The 14,968-nt window shown below is 46.9% G+C and overlaps 1 protein-coding gene across 8 annotated transcripts; it reads right to left on the bottom strand.

Moving 5' to 3' along the window:
• Positions 1 to 615: 615 nt before the first annotated feature.
• ZBTB21 (zinc finger and BTB domain containing 21) lies at positions 616 to 14,554 on the bottom strand. Of its 8 annotated transcripts, none has more exons than XM_084801196.1 (4): positions 14,327 to 14,465; positions 9,359 to 9,501; positions 4,462 to 6,052; positions 616 to 3,861 (listed from the first exon to the last, which is right to left on the bottom strand). In XM_084801196.1, the coding sequence occupies exons 2-4, from the start codon at positions 9,428 to 9,430 to the stop codon at positions 2,873 to 2,875; spliced, it is 2,652 nt and encodes an 883-aa protein (XP_084657322.1). In that variant the 5' UTR covers positions 9,431 to 9,501; positions 14,327 to 14,465; the 3' UTR covers positions 616 to 2,872. The 8 variants fall into 8 exon arrangements, with proteins under 8 accessions (XP_084657322.1, XP_084657323.1, XP_084657317.1 ...); XM_084801197.1 differs by having other exon boundaries at positions 5,887 to 6,052; XM_084801191.1 differs by having other exon boundaries at positions 616 to 6,052; positions 14,426 to 14,554.
• Positions 14,555 to 14,968: the final 414 nt, after the last annotated feature.

Genomic DNA, 14,968 nt, shown 5'->3' with positions numbered 1-14,968 from the left:
GAAAAAGCAGAATACACACAGCTCTGGTCAGCTGTACATCTAGCAGAACCACAGATATATGTGAATTAGTTTTAAAGGGAGATTTGCTAGCTACCTGGAAATGCTAACCCTGGGATGCATGGATCTGTCAGCCCCATTGCTTCCTCCGAGTGGAAGAAACGTTGTGGGTTCTCAATCCTCTCCACATAAAGAAAGCAACTCAAAAACAAGTTCTCATGTTAACAAAGAATATATTAAAAGTTTACATTCTTTCCACAACTTCATAAAAAAGCAGGCATCTTAAATAATTACAAGAAACAATGCGCTTTCTACACTTGCAAAAATTACAATCAGAAAAACATTTACAAGAATATCTTTACTATCTAAAGATTTACAATGGCAAAAGACCTATTTATTGAACACCAAATATCTGCTTCCTGGCTGAGATAAACATTATCTAAAAAACTGTTTACTGAATAAAGTGATTAATGTCTTTCGTTATTTTGTTTCTTAGCATTTAAAATAGTTACATGAGTGGAAGGATAGTTTTTGACACCAAAATAAATTCTTTCAGCCTGATGTCTGTTAAGATACAGTATAAAAAGCAATAGAAAAACCACAACTGCATTATAAATGTTTTTGGTTCAAAATTTTATTTGAAGTCTTATGTTTTCTTCCTAGACAAAAAAGGCGACAAACACTGGTAATTTGTAAAACCTAATAGATATGCAGAGCCTATATTTAGATCAAAAATACTTGGCTTTTTTTTTGTTTTTTTCAACAATGGTTATTTTATAAATCTTCAAAAATGTAGCATAGGTTCAAGTTTTGGGGCACTGAGCTGGAGATTATCACTCTGTAGTTATAAAGAAGTTATCCATGGAGGGAGATGGTCTTATTTTGGGTTTTTGTTTTTATTTTTTCAAGACAGGGTTTCTTTGTGTAGCCTTGGTTGTCCTAGACTCACTTTGTGGACCAGACTGGCCTCGAACTCACAGTGATCCACCTGCCTCTGCCTCCCGAGTGCTGGGATTAAAGGCGTGCACCACCACGCCCAGCAGGAGGAACACTCTGAGGTGTTCGTAAGGAGAGACTATTCACTCACCATAGGGAGAATGAATTCAGTGGACAGCTACCTAGGCTGGTACTAGCTTCATTCACTAAATGGCGAACACTTTTAGTTCATCTCTAAAATGCATAGTTCAAGAAAGCAGATGGCAAAAATCAGTAATTACAATCCAATTTTACTTCCTTTCTCTGCCAAATAAAGGAACAAAATAGGAAATGCCGACATATATTTAGGGATTTTTTTGATAGCTTTTTCAAGTGAAAGGATAAAAGGCAAAATTGTACTTATAGTTTCTATAATATACAAAGTCAATTAGTGTTTTACAAAAAGTATTTGTTTCAATATAAAGATTGCCTTTGCCACCATGGATGCAGAATGCTGGTGAGGAGACGGCTGGTGCCTCTGCCGGAGCACACCTTGAAAATGTGAAGGAACAGCTTGCAGCCAAAGTGAACAGGGAGGTTTGCGTCCCCCTAATACCTTTTCCAGGAGTGATCCTCCCTCAGGAGTGAAATCAAAGTTTTTGCCTTTTGAAATACTCCACTGAAATTTGGATACTAACTATGAAGAGTTTTAATAACAACCTACATGGAACAGGGAAAAAAAAAAAAAAGGAGCCGAAACCCTAAGTACCATATCAAGTAGCAAAAACTAATTTTGGACCCTTGCTAGTGCTTTAATAAAAATTTGCATATCAGGTAGTGACATTTTCACTCTCATCCACTCCAAAACTCCCATAGAAGTCCTCACAAAAACAAAACAAAACAAAACAAAACAAAAAAACAGGCAGAAAACTGTATCTTCCACATACAGACAGTTCTTGGAAAGCACATGGAAGCTGCAACATGGCACTTCCTCCCATCTCTGAAGGCCCTAGAAGCAATGGTGGTCTAGGCTGTGGAAGGCTGTGCTCTGCTAACCTCATGCTAGCACTGTTTATCCCAGTGACACCCAGGTTCCAAGCTGGCCGAGACCAAACACTCAGTTCTGAAGCACCAGTTGAAAGCCGTGTTATGATGTAGAGAACACACCAGAGTTCAGCGGCTTTCTCAAGTAACCTGTTGCTGCTGGCTGTAAAGCACCCCACAAACGTGCTTCTGTCACTCTGCCTTCCTTAGCACGTGCCCATCACTGATTATATGAAGGGACTGATAGCTTATTATTTTATAAAAAAAATCTAAGTGTAACTATTGCTGATTTAAAATCTCACAATTTTCATACAAAAAGAAAGTTTCATAGGACCACAAAATACCAAGTATTTGTCTTATCAAGTGTCAGGATAATTTACTATAGTTGGGGGTTTGTCTTTTCTTATTGCTTAAATATTCTCAAATCTGACTCAATACTGCAAATGACACCTCTTCTTTTTGGCCTTAGAACATTGCTAAGGGTTACCTCAAACTTAGGTGTCTGTAATAGTAAAACAAAACAAAACAAAAAAACCAAAGAAACAAAAAGACAAACAAATAAAAAACAACTGCACTTCCCTAGCATCCCACTACCCAGAAACAAAAAACCAAGAAACAAAAATATGAATCAAGTGATTATAGTGATGCCTTGGAATGAGGCACCATGCAGTTACCAACATTAACCCAACTTCAGCAGTAACAGAATCAAACCCCTGCTGCTGAGGTCCAAAACCACAGTATTTCAGAGTTTGTTTCTAAAGCTGTGAGGACATTCCCAGCCAGTATTAATTTATCCAAAACTTAAAATTCAAACATAACAATTCCCAACCTTTATTATTATTTAATATTTTGTCTTAGGACACAGTTTACAAGCCGAGGGCCTGCTGTTCTGTGACAGGTGAGAGGGTTAGGTCCTTTAATTGTGGGACTGTTCATGACTCCAAAGACTGAAGGCGGTCTTAAATGTCCTGTGGCAGAGCTTGCACATGAACTGTCTTTTAAATGTGATTGCTGAGAGGGGTGGGGCATGGTAGAAGAGGGTGTCTGACTCCTGGGGTGCAAACAGCTTCTCCGTGGCTGGAGCTGGGTTCTCAGGCAGGCCTGTGGGGCTGTCGGGCTCCAGGGGCTGGATCTTGGGCAGGGGTGGTGGAGGTGGCAGAGGGGGCGGTGAGGGGGAGTTTGTGGGCACAGGACACACCTCTGCCTCTTTCTGCACAGGCTCCTCTGTGGCCTGAGACATGTGGGACTGAAAGTGACTCCAGAGCCGGAAGTTGGTACGGAAGGCTTTGTGGCATACATGGCAGATGAAGGGCTTCACGGAACACAGCAGCTCCTGGTGTCGCTCCAGCTGCTTGTGTGCCGTGAACATCTTTCCACACTTCTCACAGGGCCATAGGCCGGCCTCCTTGCTGGGGCCAGCCTCCCGGGGAGCTGCACTGGCCTCAGGAGCTTCCTCCTCAGCCTCCTCTACAGGCTCCTCTTTGACTTGGACTTTCAGTTGCTTTGAAAGACTCAAGTCTTCAGGGAGGCAGGAGGAGTCCTCAGAATCGAAGTTCACGTGCTCTGAAGAATCACTAAACGCTGTGTCCTCTTTCGCAGTGGCCACGTAGTTTACCTTGCTGGGCTCGGCCTGAGGCCTGGAAGCAGCTGCCACCTCACCGTTGTGGTCCAGGGTGGGCAGGGAGATGCCCTCCGCTAAAGCCATGTTGTTCTGGTTGTGCACTTCCACCTGGTGCCGCCAGATGCTGAAGGAGGACTTGAAGGTGCGCATGCACTCCAGGCACGTCAGCTTCCTGTACTCACATCTGCCCTCATGCTCCTGCTTCAGCGCGGGGGAGAAGAACCTGAGGCTGCAGTAAGGGCAGACGGTGGCGTTCCGGCACGAGCGCTCGTGGCTGCCTTGCTCTAGAAGAGAAGAGAGCTTAGCATTACAGAGGCGGCACGGGTAAACCTCCTTGCTCTCTACCGCGCGTGCCAGAGCCCGCTCTTTCGGCTTAGAAGCTCTGCTCACTCCGAGGGGCCTCTCTCCCGGGTGCATCTTTATGTGCTGCTTAAACTGAGAGAGAAAGCGGTATGCCTTGCCACAGTAGGCACAAATGTAGGCCCCTTTGGCTCGGGAGCGCAAGTTCCTCTTGATGACTTGCTGTGCTGGGGAGCTACTCTGTCCCTGGAAGGCAGGCTTGCTGCGCCTCAGCTTAATGATCAGGGCCTTCTTAATCTCCCTCTCTCTCACTATGTCAATCAGCTTTCTTTGGAATTTCTCATCCAAAACTGCATGGGAACTAGAGGCTGGCGATGGGTTCTTCACTATGCCGTGTTGGGTCTGACAATGTGTCCACACTTTGAAGTTGGTATGAAACCTCTTGTGACAGATGTCACAAGCGTAAGGCTTCTCTGGGTTATGGTACATGTTAACATGGCGGTGAAGACCCGTGGTTGATCTAAAAATCTTAAGGCAATGTTTGCATTTAAACTTTTTGTTTGGTCTCGTCCCCTCCAACTCACCAAACTCCTCTCTGTTTAAGTCAGAATCTGGGAAGTTGCTGTCAAGGGAAGGAGGGCTCCTACCCCCTTTACAGTTCTCTTCTGAGGCAGCAGGCCCGTGCTCACTTGCCCTGGACTTCTTCAAGGGTGACCTTCTGTCTGCCTGAAACCTTCTCTTTGCTGGGAGTCTGCTCATATCCCTCTGGTCTTCCTCTGTTTTGAGGGGCAGGTCTCTTGCTGCTGCTGCTGCATCTCCCACAGTGACCCGGATGATGTCTGAGGGGTCCGACAGCGGGCTGCTGGGCTCGGTCTTAATGTGCACCTCAGTCACAGGGGAGGCCCCCTCCCTGTCTGTCGACTGAGAAGCACTAAAGGACCTGAGACGATGAGGCTGAAGCGCTTGAGGCCTGTCATCCAGGGCTTTTTTTTCACTGCAATCTTTTAAAGATGATTTTTGAGACACTGCACAGAACACACTGCCCGGTGCCTCATTTGCTGCTGTGGATGATCCCTGGGATGATTTCAAATCTATAGACGTGGAGTAGACAGGAACCTGGCTGTCCATAGATAGTGACCGCCTGAGGAGGCTTTTCACCAGAGGGCCACTTCTGTCAATGCTTTGGTTTGCAGAAGCGGGCACAGCGGATGGGACCACCAGGCCTAGCTTAGAGTAGTAGAGCAAGTTCCTGTCCTCCCCCTGGCCGCCTCCTTTGCTAGTTTCTTTTAAGAGATATGGAGTCTCTGATGAGCTACGAAGAGACAGAACAGGTGGCCGTGGTCTCTTCAGAGCCAGCTCTATAGCTTTCCCCTTGGGAAGCGGGCTACTCACCCCTGGTTTATCGTCTGTGGCTTCCCTGTCCTGTGAAGGCTTTAGGGGCAGGACTGCATTTCTCTTTACCAAACTGCCCCTGTTAGGATCATCCAAAGCCCCAGACTGTTCCAGAGACTTTGCATATACTGCAGCACTATCCTTCGGCCAGCTCTTTTCAGTTACAGGCAGGCTGTGAAGCTGCTCTGGCGGGTTGGCCACATGTGGCTTACTGGTGCTGGTCTTGACTGTACCACTTGGGGAGGCCCGGGCAGCATGGCTGAGGTCCTGCACGGCTGGACCACTGGCTTTCCCTGGCACTTCGCTTCTGCCCTGACACACAATGACACTTCGCTTTTGAGAGCTGGTCTCATCGTCTTCCACCGGCACTCTTTTCCTGTTGGGACAGGCTGGAAAAGGAGCCTGAGGGGCTTTGGCAACGATGTTGGTCAGGAAGGAGATACCAAGGCTATACCCCAGCTCCTGCACAGCAGCAAGGCTGCCCTTCTCCACAAAAAGGGAGGAAGAGTAAATGTAGTTCAGAACGTTGTCAAAAGCATCAGGCTCACAGAAGTCCAGCTGAAAGACAGTCTGTGCCTCGTTCTCCTTATTCGTGAATAAACTCTGGAAGTACTCACTGCTGGCAGCCAAGACGTTCTTATGAGCTCGAAACTTCTGGTCCCCAACAATCAGGAGCACATCACACAGCTGTCCCTTGAGGCGCTCCTCATTGAGGGCACTGAGCAGAGAGATGGCATGAGCTGGGTTGATGTAATGCAGCAGTCCCTCCATCCTGCAGTTTATCTGGAAGACAGAGGTGAGACTATTACCATTTGTATTCATAAGTATGAACTGTCAACAACTTTAGCCTGGCTATAAAGCTGACTAAGGAATTTGAGCTGAAAGGTTACTGAAGTTCTCTTCAAACTTAAAGATGAAAGAAGGCAACTTGGTGGGTGAATATGAGCTTTGGGGCCAAATGCGAGGCCGAGGTGCCAGCTTCACTCTATGAGCTGATGCCTTCCGCACACAGGTCGGTGTGTGAAGCAGGGTAACAACTGTGCACTCTTGCAAGAGTGTGGCAAAGGTTAGATGAACAAGCATCTACAGTAAACACTCAAATGTGTGGCTGTCAGGACTATAAGAATAGGTTTAACTTAGTATCAAAGAAAAGGTCCATATTATCACCCCCTCCTTGGTGCTCTAGGCTGAAGCAGGTTTCTCATGTGACAAGATGTGTGGGCTCTGCTATATGAGCACCTTCTCTCTGTGATCCACAGAGGTGGGGATGTAGCTTAGTGGTATAGTACTTTCTTTCACATGTAAGACCCTGAATCCCATCACCAGCACCACAGAGAGTACTCACACATGTGTAAGCTCCTTGCCCACAGTCTTCCAAAGTTAACAAGTCCACAGCGCCCAGAAGTCAGCCTTTACTAGTCACTTGGAGATCAGGCTCTTTGGTTTTCAAAGAGAACAGAGTGTGGCTCTGTTATTGGCCTTTCATTTCTGCCACTAGAGATGAAGCTGGCACAATCAGGGTTCCCTTCCTTTAACAGCGACATGTAGCTCTTTCACTTGTAACAAGGCCTTGGATAAGGTCCTTTTTCTCCTGCCAGCCATTTTCATTTCTCACTCACCCCTAGTTCACTGCACCTCACAGCTGTGTAAAGACACGTCTCATCTTTTACAGGGGTCAGCAGAAAAGCACTGAGCCTAGGCTGCCACAAGACTGACTCAGCCATGCATCGGCAGTCTGTAGCACTGAGGATATCTAAAGATGTTGACACAGGGGAAACAGCAGACCAAAAGTAAAGCTTGGTCTGCTTTTTTTGTCAAGTGGGTTTTTTTTTTTTTAAATAAATTTAATGGTTTGAAACCAGCGATTAAAAAACAGATAAAGCAGGCTGGAGAGATGGCTCAGAGGTTAAGAGCACTGTCTGCTCTTCCAGAGGTCCTGAGTTCAATTCCTAGCACCCACATGGTGGCTCACAATCATCTATAATGTGATCTGGTGCCCTCTTCTGGCGTGCAGCTGAGAGTCATGGACAAGATCATCTCAGTGGTCAAGGCTGTAAGGCTGGTTGCTGTGAGGGGATTTTACTATGTAGGAAATGGGTAGTCATTGGAGGACCATGGGCAAGAAGCCTGAGTTATATCTTAATTATAACAGTCTGGCTTCATTGTGGACAGCAGATGACAAAGCAACAGACACAGGATCACCTGGCAGGGGCTGGCATGGGATGTAAAGGCAGAGCCATTAAGTTTTCTAATGGAGTAACTACAGGGCAATGGGAAGAGTCAAGTGTATCTCCAAGGACCGTGCCAGGACAGGGAGAAGGACGGCCTTTGTTGAGCTGGATTTGCAGAGATACCAGGCTGCTTCCCTCCTTGCCTCTCCTTTTCTAGGGATTCAGTTCTGATGCTCCATAGGTGAGTGACAACTTATCAATCTTATTTTGTGCATATCGTTCTGTTTCCTTTCCTAAGTTCCCTGGAATCTCGGTCCAAACATCTATATTCAGGCCCTTTCCATCATGCTCTATTTTCCTTTTTTTTCCGAGACAGGCTGTGTAGCCTTGGCTATCCTAGACTCGCTTTGTAGACCAGGCTGGCCTCGAACTCACAGCGATCCAACTGCCTCTGTCTCCACATGCTGGGATTAAGGGCGTGCGCCACCACACCTGGCTCAGGCTCTATTTTTGAAAAAAAAAACCCAAGATACCAAGATAACCTGAAACCACAGATGCAAGCTAGCATCCACCCAGAATGTGCTAAAACTCTACTAAGCACAGGGGATATAAAAAAGACAAGCATAGCCTAGCTCCTGGAGTTTAGTCTTGCATAGGAATGGCACACAGCAATCTGTTGACAATGTACAATGTACAGAAACAGAAAAATGTCTATGCACACCGTAAGAGATCAGTACAGGCAACAGCCACCAGACCTAGGTGAAAGCCAGCCAGATGAGGGACCAAAAGCATGGGGAAGAGACTGGAGGAAAGGTGAGGGGACCTACAAAGGACAGGGGCAGTAAATGCAGCACTACAAAAGAGAGAACAAGAGTCACCCTGGGAACTGTCATGATCCTGAGATAGACAAAGAGTTCTAGGAGGCAAAATGAAGACAGTAGGGATCGTAAGCAGAAGAGTGGCTGGAGAGAGGCCTAGTGGTATGGATTCACCTTCACTTGCAGGTTGCTTTTACACGTTAATTCAATTATGAGGACTTGAAAGCAATGGCCCCAGTCCTGGTCTACCTGCAAACAAGGACTACTTGAGTTCTTGCATTTTGATTACAGCAGGTGTAACCACTTATTGAGTTTAGCAACTAAAGTATAAATTCTGCCTTGAGAGAACAAACACAGGGGAAGAGCAGAGCTGCTGACTGTTGGCAATCCAGCACACTGTGGCTAGGGGCGTGCATCCTCTAGACCTGACCTGTTGACATCTTAGCTGCTCCACCCTCGGAAGAGCAGTTGTGCTGCTGGGTGCACTTTCTCAATGAATGGTAAGGTACAGCACACTCATTTTCCTTCAGGAGTTAACCAGTCATGATGCAGCTCCACAGAAGCAACAGATCCCATATACAAACCACATAACCACATGTCCCCGGCCTGATTGTCTCTATCTGACTCATTATGCAAAAATCCCATCACTTAACCATGGGAAAAAAAAGCCTGGAAGGTGCAACCGAGTTGTGGAAGAGCCTATTAAAAGCAGAAGCAGCTGAGACAAACACCCCTAAAAAAACAGATTCTGAATCAGGCCGACTTCCTTATTACTTGCATCTCCCTACAAAAACACCTTCTCAAACTCTATCTGGGATGGTTCTACTTAATGTTGTTTCCTAAAGATTCAAAAAAAAAAAAAAAAAAAAAGAGAATGGGGGAGAATTGTTATGGTAAAAGCTCATGGTAGACAGCTATACATGGGGAAGTCTTTGGTCTACTGCCACCTATCAGGAGCGTAATCTTATCAGGACTGCTCATCCTTTCTGTGAATAAGTACCCTGCCCGTTCAGTGTTAGCCCCACCTACACCATGTGGGAATCCCATGAGGCATAAACAAAGCAACGTGTGAAAAGCCCAGTCTGTAGAGCAAATCCCACCTGGCAAGTACACATCTTTCTTCTCTCTTCCTCTCCCGAGTGTTTGTGAGCCCGTTGTGCACTGTGCATCATAAGAGGTGCTGGTGGTGGGAGGTGAGTTCGTTGGCTGGCTTCCTGTTCTCCTGCACCTCACATTCCTGTGACTGGGCAGACAACAATGTGGTAAAGAAGGCACAGAGTGTGGAAGAACACTGATGTCAGGAGGCTATCGATGTGGCCGGGAGGTGGGAGGGTGGATGAGTGAGTGACTGGTAGGAAATCAGAAAAGGCTTGGGACTTGCTTGGTATTGAAGTTAAAGTCAAAAGCTCAGAACTCCCAGAAACATTATCTGATTGGCCCCGGCTTAAAATCTCTTGAAGCTTGTCCTGGCTTCAAGTCAACTTCCTAGAAGGACCCTAAGGCCCCTCATAAATGAACTCAGTGAAAATACTTAATGTCGTCACACAAATGTCTATGATACACTAGATGAGGTGAGGCATCCGTATCTTAATATAAATTAATTCAACCCAAGTATTTAAATTCTTATGCTACTCAGAATGAGGTTTAAGGTAGGTAGGCAATTTTGGAATAGAATACTCTGGAGACAGATGCATAAGAAAGGGAAGCACATACTCTAAAACGCAACAGGGTACTATGAAGGGAAGGCGAGGAGATGACAGAGGATTCAAAATGATCTCCTCTACTTCAACTTAAGAGACTGATACCCTAGGTACCCTAGCTAAAGAGCATTACAAAAGACCTATGCTCTAGGACAGGTCAAAAAATGCACTGACAGGTGTGTAGGAAATGTCCCTTTACTAACCTAAGGCTAAGCTCTGGGAACGCTGCCCCTTTGCAATGCTGGAGCGTGCTTACATGAGTCTAACATGATCCTGGAACTCAAGGGATGTGTGCGACACAAGGTGAACACCCAACATCTGACTACACAGACACAGCTCTTCCCCAAGCCCTCACTTCTGGATTTAGCCCTCACACTCTCCACTTGAGTTTACTACATGTTGACAGGAAGTTGGCTCCGAGCTTCAGTCTTACTACCACTTACCTGGTAACATTGCAGACATTCAGAAATTATCTAAAGTGGTTTCAAAGCCAGGCTGGCTTAGGGGATCCTTCATGGTGTCAAGTTACTGTGCTCCATTTCAACACATTTCAGATTCCCTCTCTCTAGCTCAAATTTGCTTCAAGGGCGGACCGTCATGCTCAGCAGGGAGGATGGCTCTTCTGTAACACCGCTGGCTCTGAGCAATGCCTGCCCCTGCCCTGTCTTTCATGTTTGTCCTTCATATGCTAGATTCCTCAAGCAAGGCTTTCACTAGTGACCCAGCACACAATCTCCTCCATGAACGCAGCTTGCTCACCGGCCCTCTCCATGTGCAAAGCATGGTTAAATTTATCTAAGGGATGTTAACTACATTCTTTACCCAGGGGTTCTCAAGGAAGACAAAGCCCTACTGTCTAGAGATTAGGAAACCTCGAAACTGGGTTTCAGTGTGCTAAATGTCCTGATGGAGAGAAAGGTATGACAGTGGTGTAGTCCCCAGGGGTGCAGAGGGAGCTCAGGAACCATCTTGATGCAATACTGAGTAAAGTTATAGTCCCATCTATTCTAGTTTAAACAGAACAGGCTAAACTACAAACTTGGGAGGTGGGGGGAAGAGCCTTTCAAGCCTCTATAGATACCTGTTTTCAAACTACTTAAAATTCTTTAGTTACCTACTGTGGCTTTTTCCTGCTTTTGTCCCTAAAACATAACCTTCCATCAGACCTCCTCCACGGTCAGCCTGAACCATCCTAGATTTCACCAAACCCCTTTTCCAACTCAGTTCAAGTTTTAACCCTTTGGGAGTCCTGAGGGCTGACTATTCCCAGTCAACATGCCTATTTGTTTGTTGAAGTCCTAACCTTTGCGCCTTAAAAGGCAATCATATTTGGAGCTGAGGTCTTTACATAGCTAATTAAGTTAAATGTGCCTTAATCCAATAAAACTGGTATCTTTGAACAAACAATTAGAAATGAGAGAACATGGAGGGAAGACCCTAAGAAGGCACAGAAGATGTTCTCTATAAGCCAAGGGGAGAGGCCCCAGGAGAGACCTAGCCTGCCAACACCATCTTTATCTCCAACTTCCAGCCTCTGTAACTGTGAGGAAGTAAGTTTGTATTGTTTAGGTCACTGGGTCTGTATACTAAATTAAAGCAGGCCAACTAAACAAACACAGTCCTTAACTTACTTAAGCTTAGAACAGGTAAACAAAATACAGTGTGTGGCACATGTCTACAATGACAGTATTTGGGAGGCTGAGGCAGGAGGATTATGAGTTCAAGGCCAATGTGGGATGCAAACCCTTGTCAAAAAGGCAAACAACAAATGTCTCCTGTCAACTCCTTTGCCACACAAAGCAGGCACACTACTACATTGTGTTTATCCACTGTTACGTGCTAACTGGCTGTGTGTCCCACCAGAACTGCAAGCTCTTTAAGGTCCAATACATTACTTTTGACATTCCTTATGATGCCCAACTTGGAATCCCACACAATATGTGATTGTTTTCTACTCTCTACTTCAGTTAAATTAAGGACTAGAAATGAAGCTCTTTGATTTTTTTCTCTAAATAAAATTGGCCATTTTACTGCCCTGTTTTAGACTTTACTTTTTTGGTTTTTCTTAAATTATTATTTCCTATAAAAAGCATACAAGACTTCTCAGATTGATGACAACTCACCTCTGTAGCAAATCTGGGTGGTTCTGGTATGGCCCCCATAGACTAATGTGTGCGAATGCTTGGATAAAATATAGGTAGTGGCACTATTAGGAGTTGTGGCCTTGTTGGAGGAAGTGTGTCACTGTAGGAATGGGGTTTGAGGTCTCCTATGCTCAAGCTACACTCAGTGTGGACATGGTTCCCTTCTGCTGCCTTCAGATCAAGATATAGAACTCTCAGCTTCTTTTCCAGCACTGTGCCTGCCCAGAAGATACTATGCCTCCACCATGATGATAATGGACTAAACCTCTGAAACTGTAAGCCAGCCCAAATTCAATGTTTTCCTTTATAAGAATTGTTGTGGACAGTGGCACTCCTTACCACCTAACCCACAAACCTGCACTTCTGTTTTCTGAAACCTAAAGTATCTTCTATCTCTCTTTTATTTGGCCACTTTGTATAGAAAGATTCATATGAACAGATAAAGCTGTTGTAATTTGCTAACAGCAACACTTCATCCCTCTGCAGTAACCACATGGCGATTTCAATGCATCTGCTTTTGTATGTGGAATCCTCAGAAGACCCTACATCCTTCCCACAGAAGCCTGTTTTCACCTATGAACTCCTAGCACAAGGCTTGGCAGGTGTCCACCGCGCAGAGGAAGCTCCCTAGACTTGAGTATTACACTTGTTCATCCTTATCTCTCTAAAGACTGTAGAGCCCAAGTATCTTCTCCACTTTTCCTGAGCTCTTGGGGCTATGCTATCAATTGGACCGATTGTGTCTGTGTCTCTGCTCAGACTCCTTCAGACTCTAGTCCCTGGCTGCTTTCTGAACAGATCCATCTTCAGGGAACCCACTGTCCTACATGTAACTTGTGACCCATACTCTCACACCTGCTGTCTTCATACATTCCCTTAGGTTGGGGTGATGCTAGTCAGGCCACCTAAGGCAAAAAAAAAAAAAAAAAAAAAAGTATTCTCTTTCCTTTGCCCATTTGGCCAATCTTTGACATCCATAAATCCAACCCTCAATCAGCTCTAGTACCAGGACAATTAAAATGGTTTCTCAACTATCTCCATGCCTGGAGACCTCTATATTAACTATGTTGTTGCTTTTATTGTCCACATACCTAGTATGCCCCAGTACATAATATTGTTAATACCTCAAGGGAGAGCTTCTATTGACAATTTTTATTTCCTAAGACTGATGTTCCCTATACTTTTCAATAAGTAGTAAAAACAACATGTTGTTAAGTACATAGACTGAATTAAGAGTCACTTTTAAGTGACTACTTTCCTTTCCACTTTAATGTCAATATTTAGGGGTAAGGTTTAGGGTAATGATTAATCACCAGAAGTGGAGGAGGGTTTTCTGTGGAAATGCTAACATGGCTTAACCTACGTTTGCCCTCTTCAACAAGGTGGGAGGACCATGGGACAAACCCCAGGAACTTATGACTCAGGGTCATGCTGATGAACAACCAGCAGACTATGCTGTAACGCAGATGTCCATGGATGTGGAAGCAACTGGAGATCACGCACCACACAAAAATCCCAGGCTTCAGAGGGCTGCTCAATGTCCCCCCAACACTGCCCCTATGTTAGCTAACCTTCCCCTGCACACTTGCTGCAGTGTGCTGTGCGGGTCTCCACAACCCAGGGCCTCAGGGACACACATATATGTACATGGTCCTTTGACTACAAGGTGCAGTCCCTGCAGAAGGGCAGATTTGGGAGACGGTGAGACCCAGCCAACATGTGAGCTGCTGTGAGGTCTTCCGAGCTATGTCTCCGGAGGAAAAACCTCCGGGACCAGGGCGTGGGGCAAGAAAGGGTTTTCCTGGACTCAGGAGGTGACCGCGGAAGTGCCGGCTGCCAGGCTGTCACGCTCCAGCCGCTGCAAGTGCTGGGTGCCCCGCCGCCCGCCAGCTCCCCGGCCCCGCACGCGCACGCCACCGGCCCCGGAGAGCGCGCCTTTGCTTGCAGCGGCGTCTCAGTGGCTCTGCAGTGGCATGCACCCCGGATCCAACACCGTGGCAACCCAGGCCACCCGTCCAGACTAAGTAGCTCTGTGGGCCCAGAGGCTGAGCATGCGTAGTAGCGAGGGCGAGGCCAACTGCGGGCACAGAGCATGCGCAGTGCAAAGGCACACGCGACTACGTGGGAGTCTGGGCATGCTCGGTGAGGCCCGCGGCCCCGCGCACGCGTAAAAGGGCCAGGCGTCCGCAACCCACTGGTGGAGGATAAAAAGGAGAGAAATCACCTCAGAGTTACGTCAGGAAAGGCCGCGTTTTGCGGAGAGGTCGTAGCCCCCGACTGGGCCCGACGTCCTCCTAGGGCGCGGAGCGTGACGGTTACTCACCGCTCTTCAGCCCTGGGGCAGGCGCCGGGCCCCTTTCCGCTCACACTCGGCTCGCGCAACCCGCAGCCGCCGCTGCCGCTGTGATTCCATCCATCTTGAATTTGACGTCATCCCACACCAGGGATGAGGTCATCGCAGGCAGCGCTCGTCACGTGCGCGGCTCTGGGATTGGGTGCCCGGCGGCTGGGGGCGGGCCAAGGGGGTGGGTCTTCAGGAGCGCGGTCGCGTTGGGTCCCCGCGTGGGTGCCTCTCTCGGGAGGCGCGGTCACGAGCGGTGGAGCGCGGGGACTCCCCGAGGGTAGGTGTGTGCGTCTGTGTGGTCATGGGAAGCCCCCTGAAAGCGAGCTGAGCCGCAGTGAACAAGATGGGCTTCCAGGCTCGCCTCCCTTCAGATCGGCAGTTCCCCTTATATGCTCTGTAGCATCTGCCTGTCAAACACAGACCCAAACCTCTCCCTTTTAAAGTGGTGATGAAGCTGGGCAGGGTAGTGCATGCATGTAATGCCAGCACCCAGGAGGCTGAGGCAGAATTCCAGCTAACTAT

This window comes from Acomys minous (genome assembly GCF_964271855.1).
Source record: "Acomys minous genome assembly, chromosome: 11".
In the NCBI taxonomy this organism is placed as follows: Eukaryota; Metazoa; Chordata; class Mammalia; order Rodentia; family Muridae; genus Acomys; species Acomys minous.
This window is presented reverse-complemented; position numbering and strand designations above follow the sequence as displayed.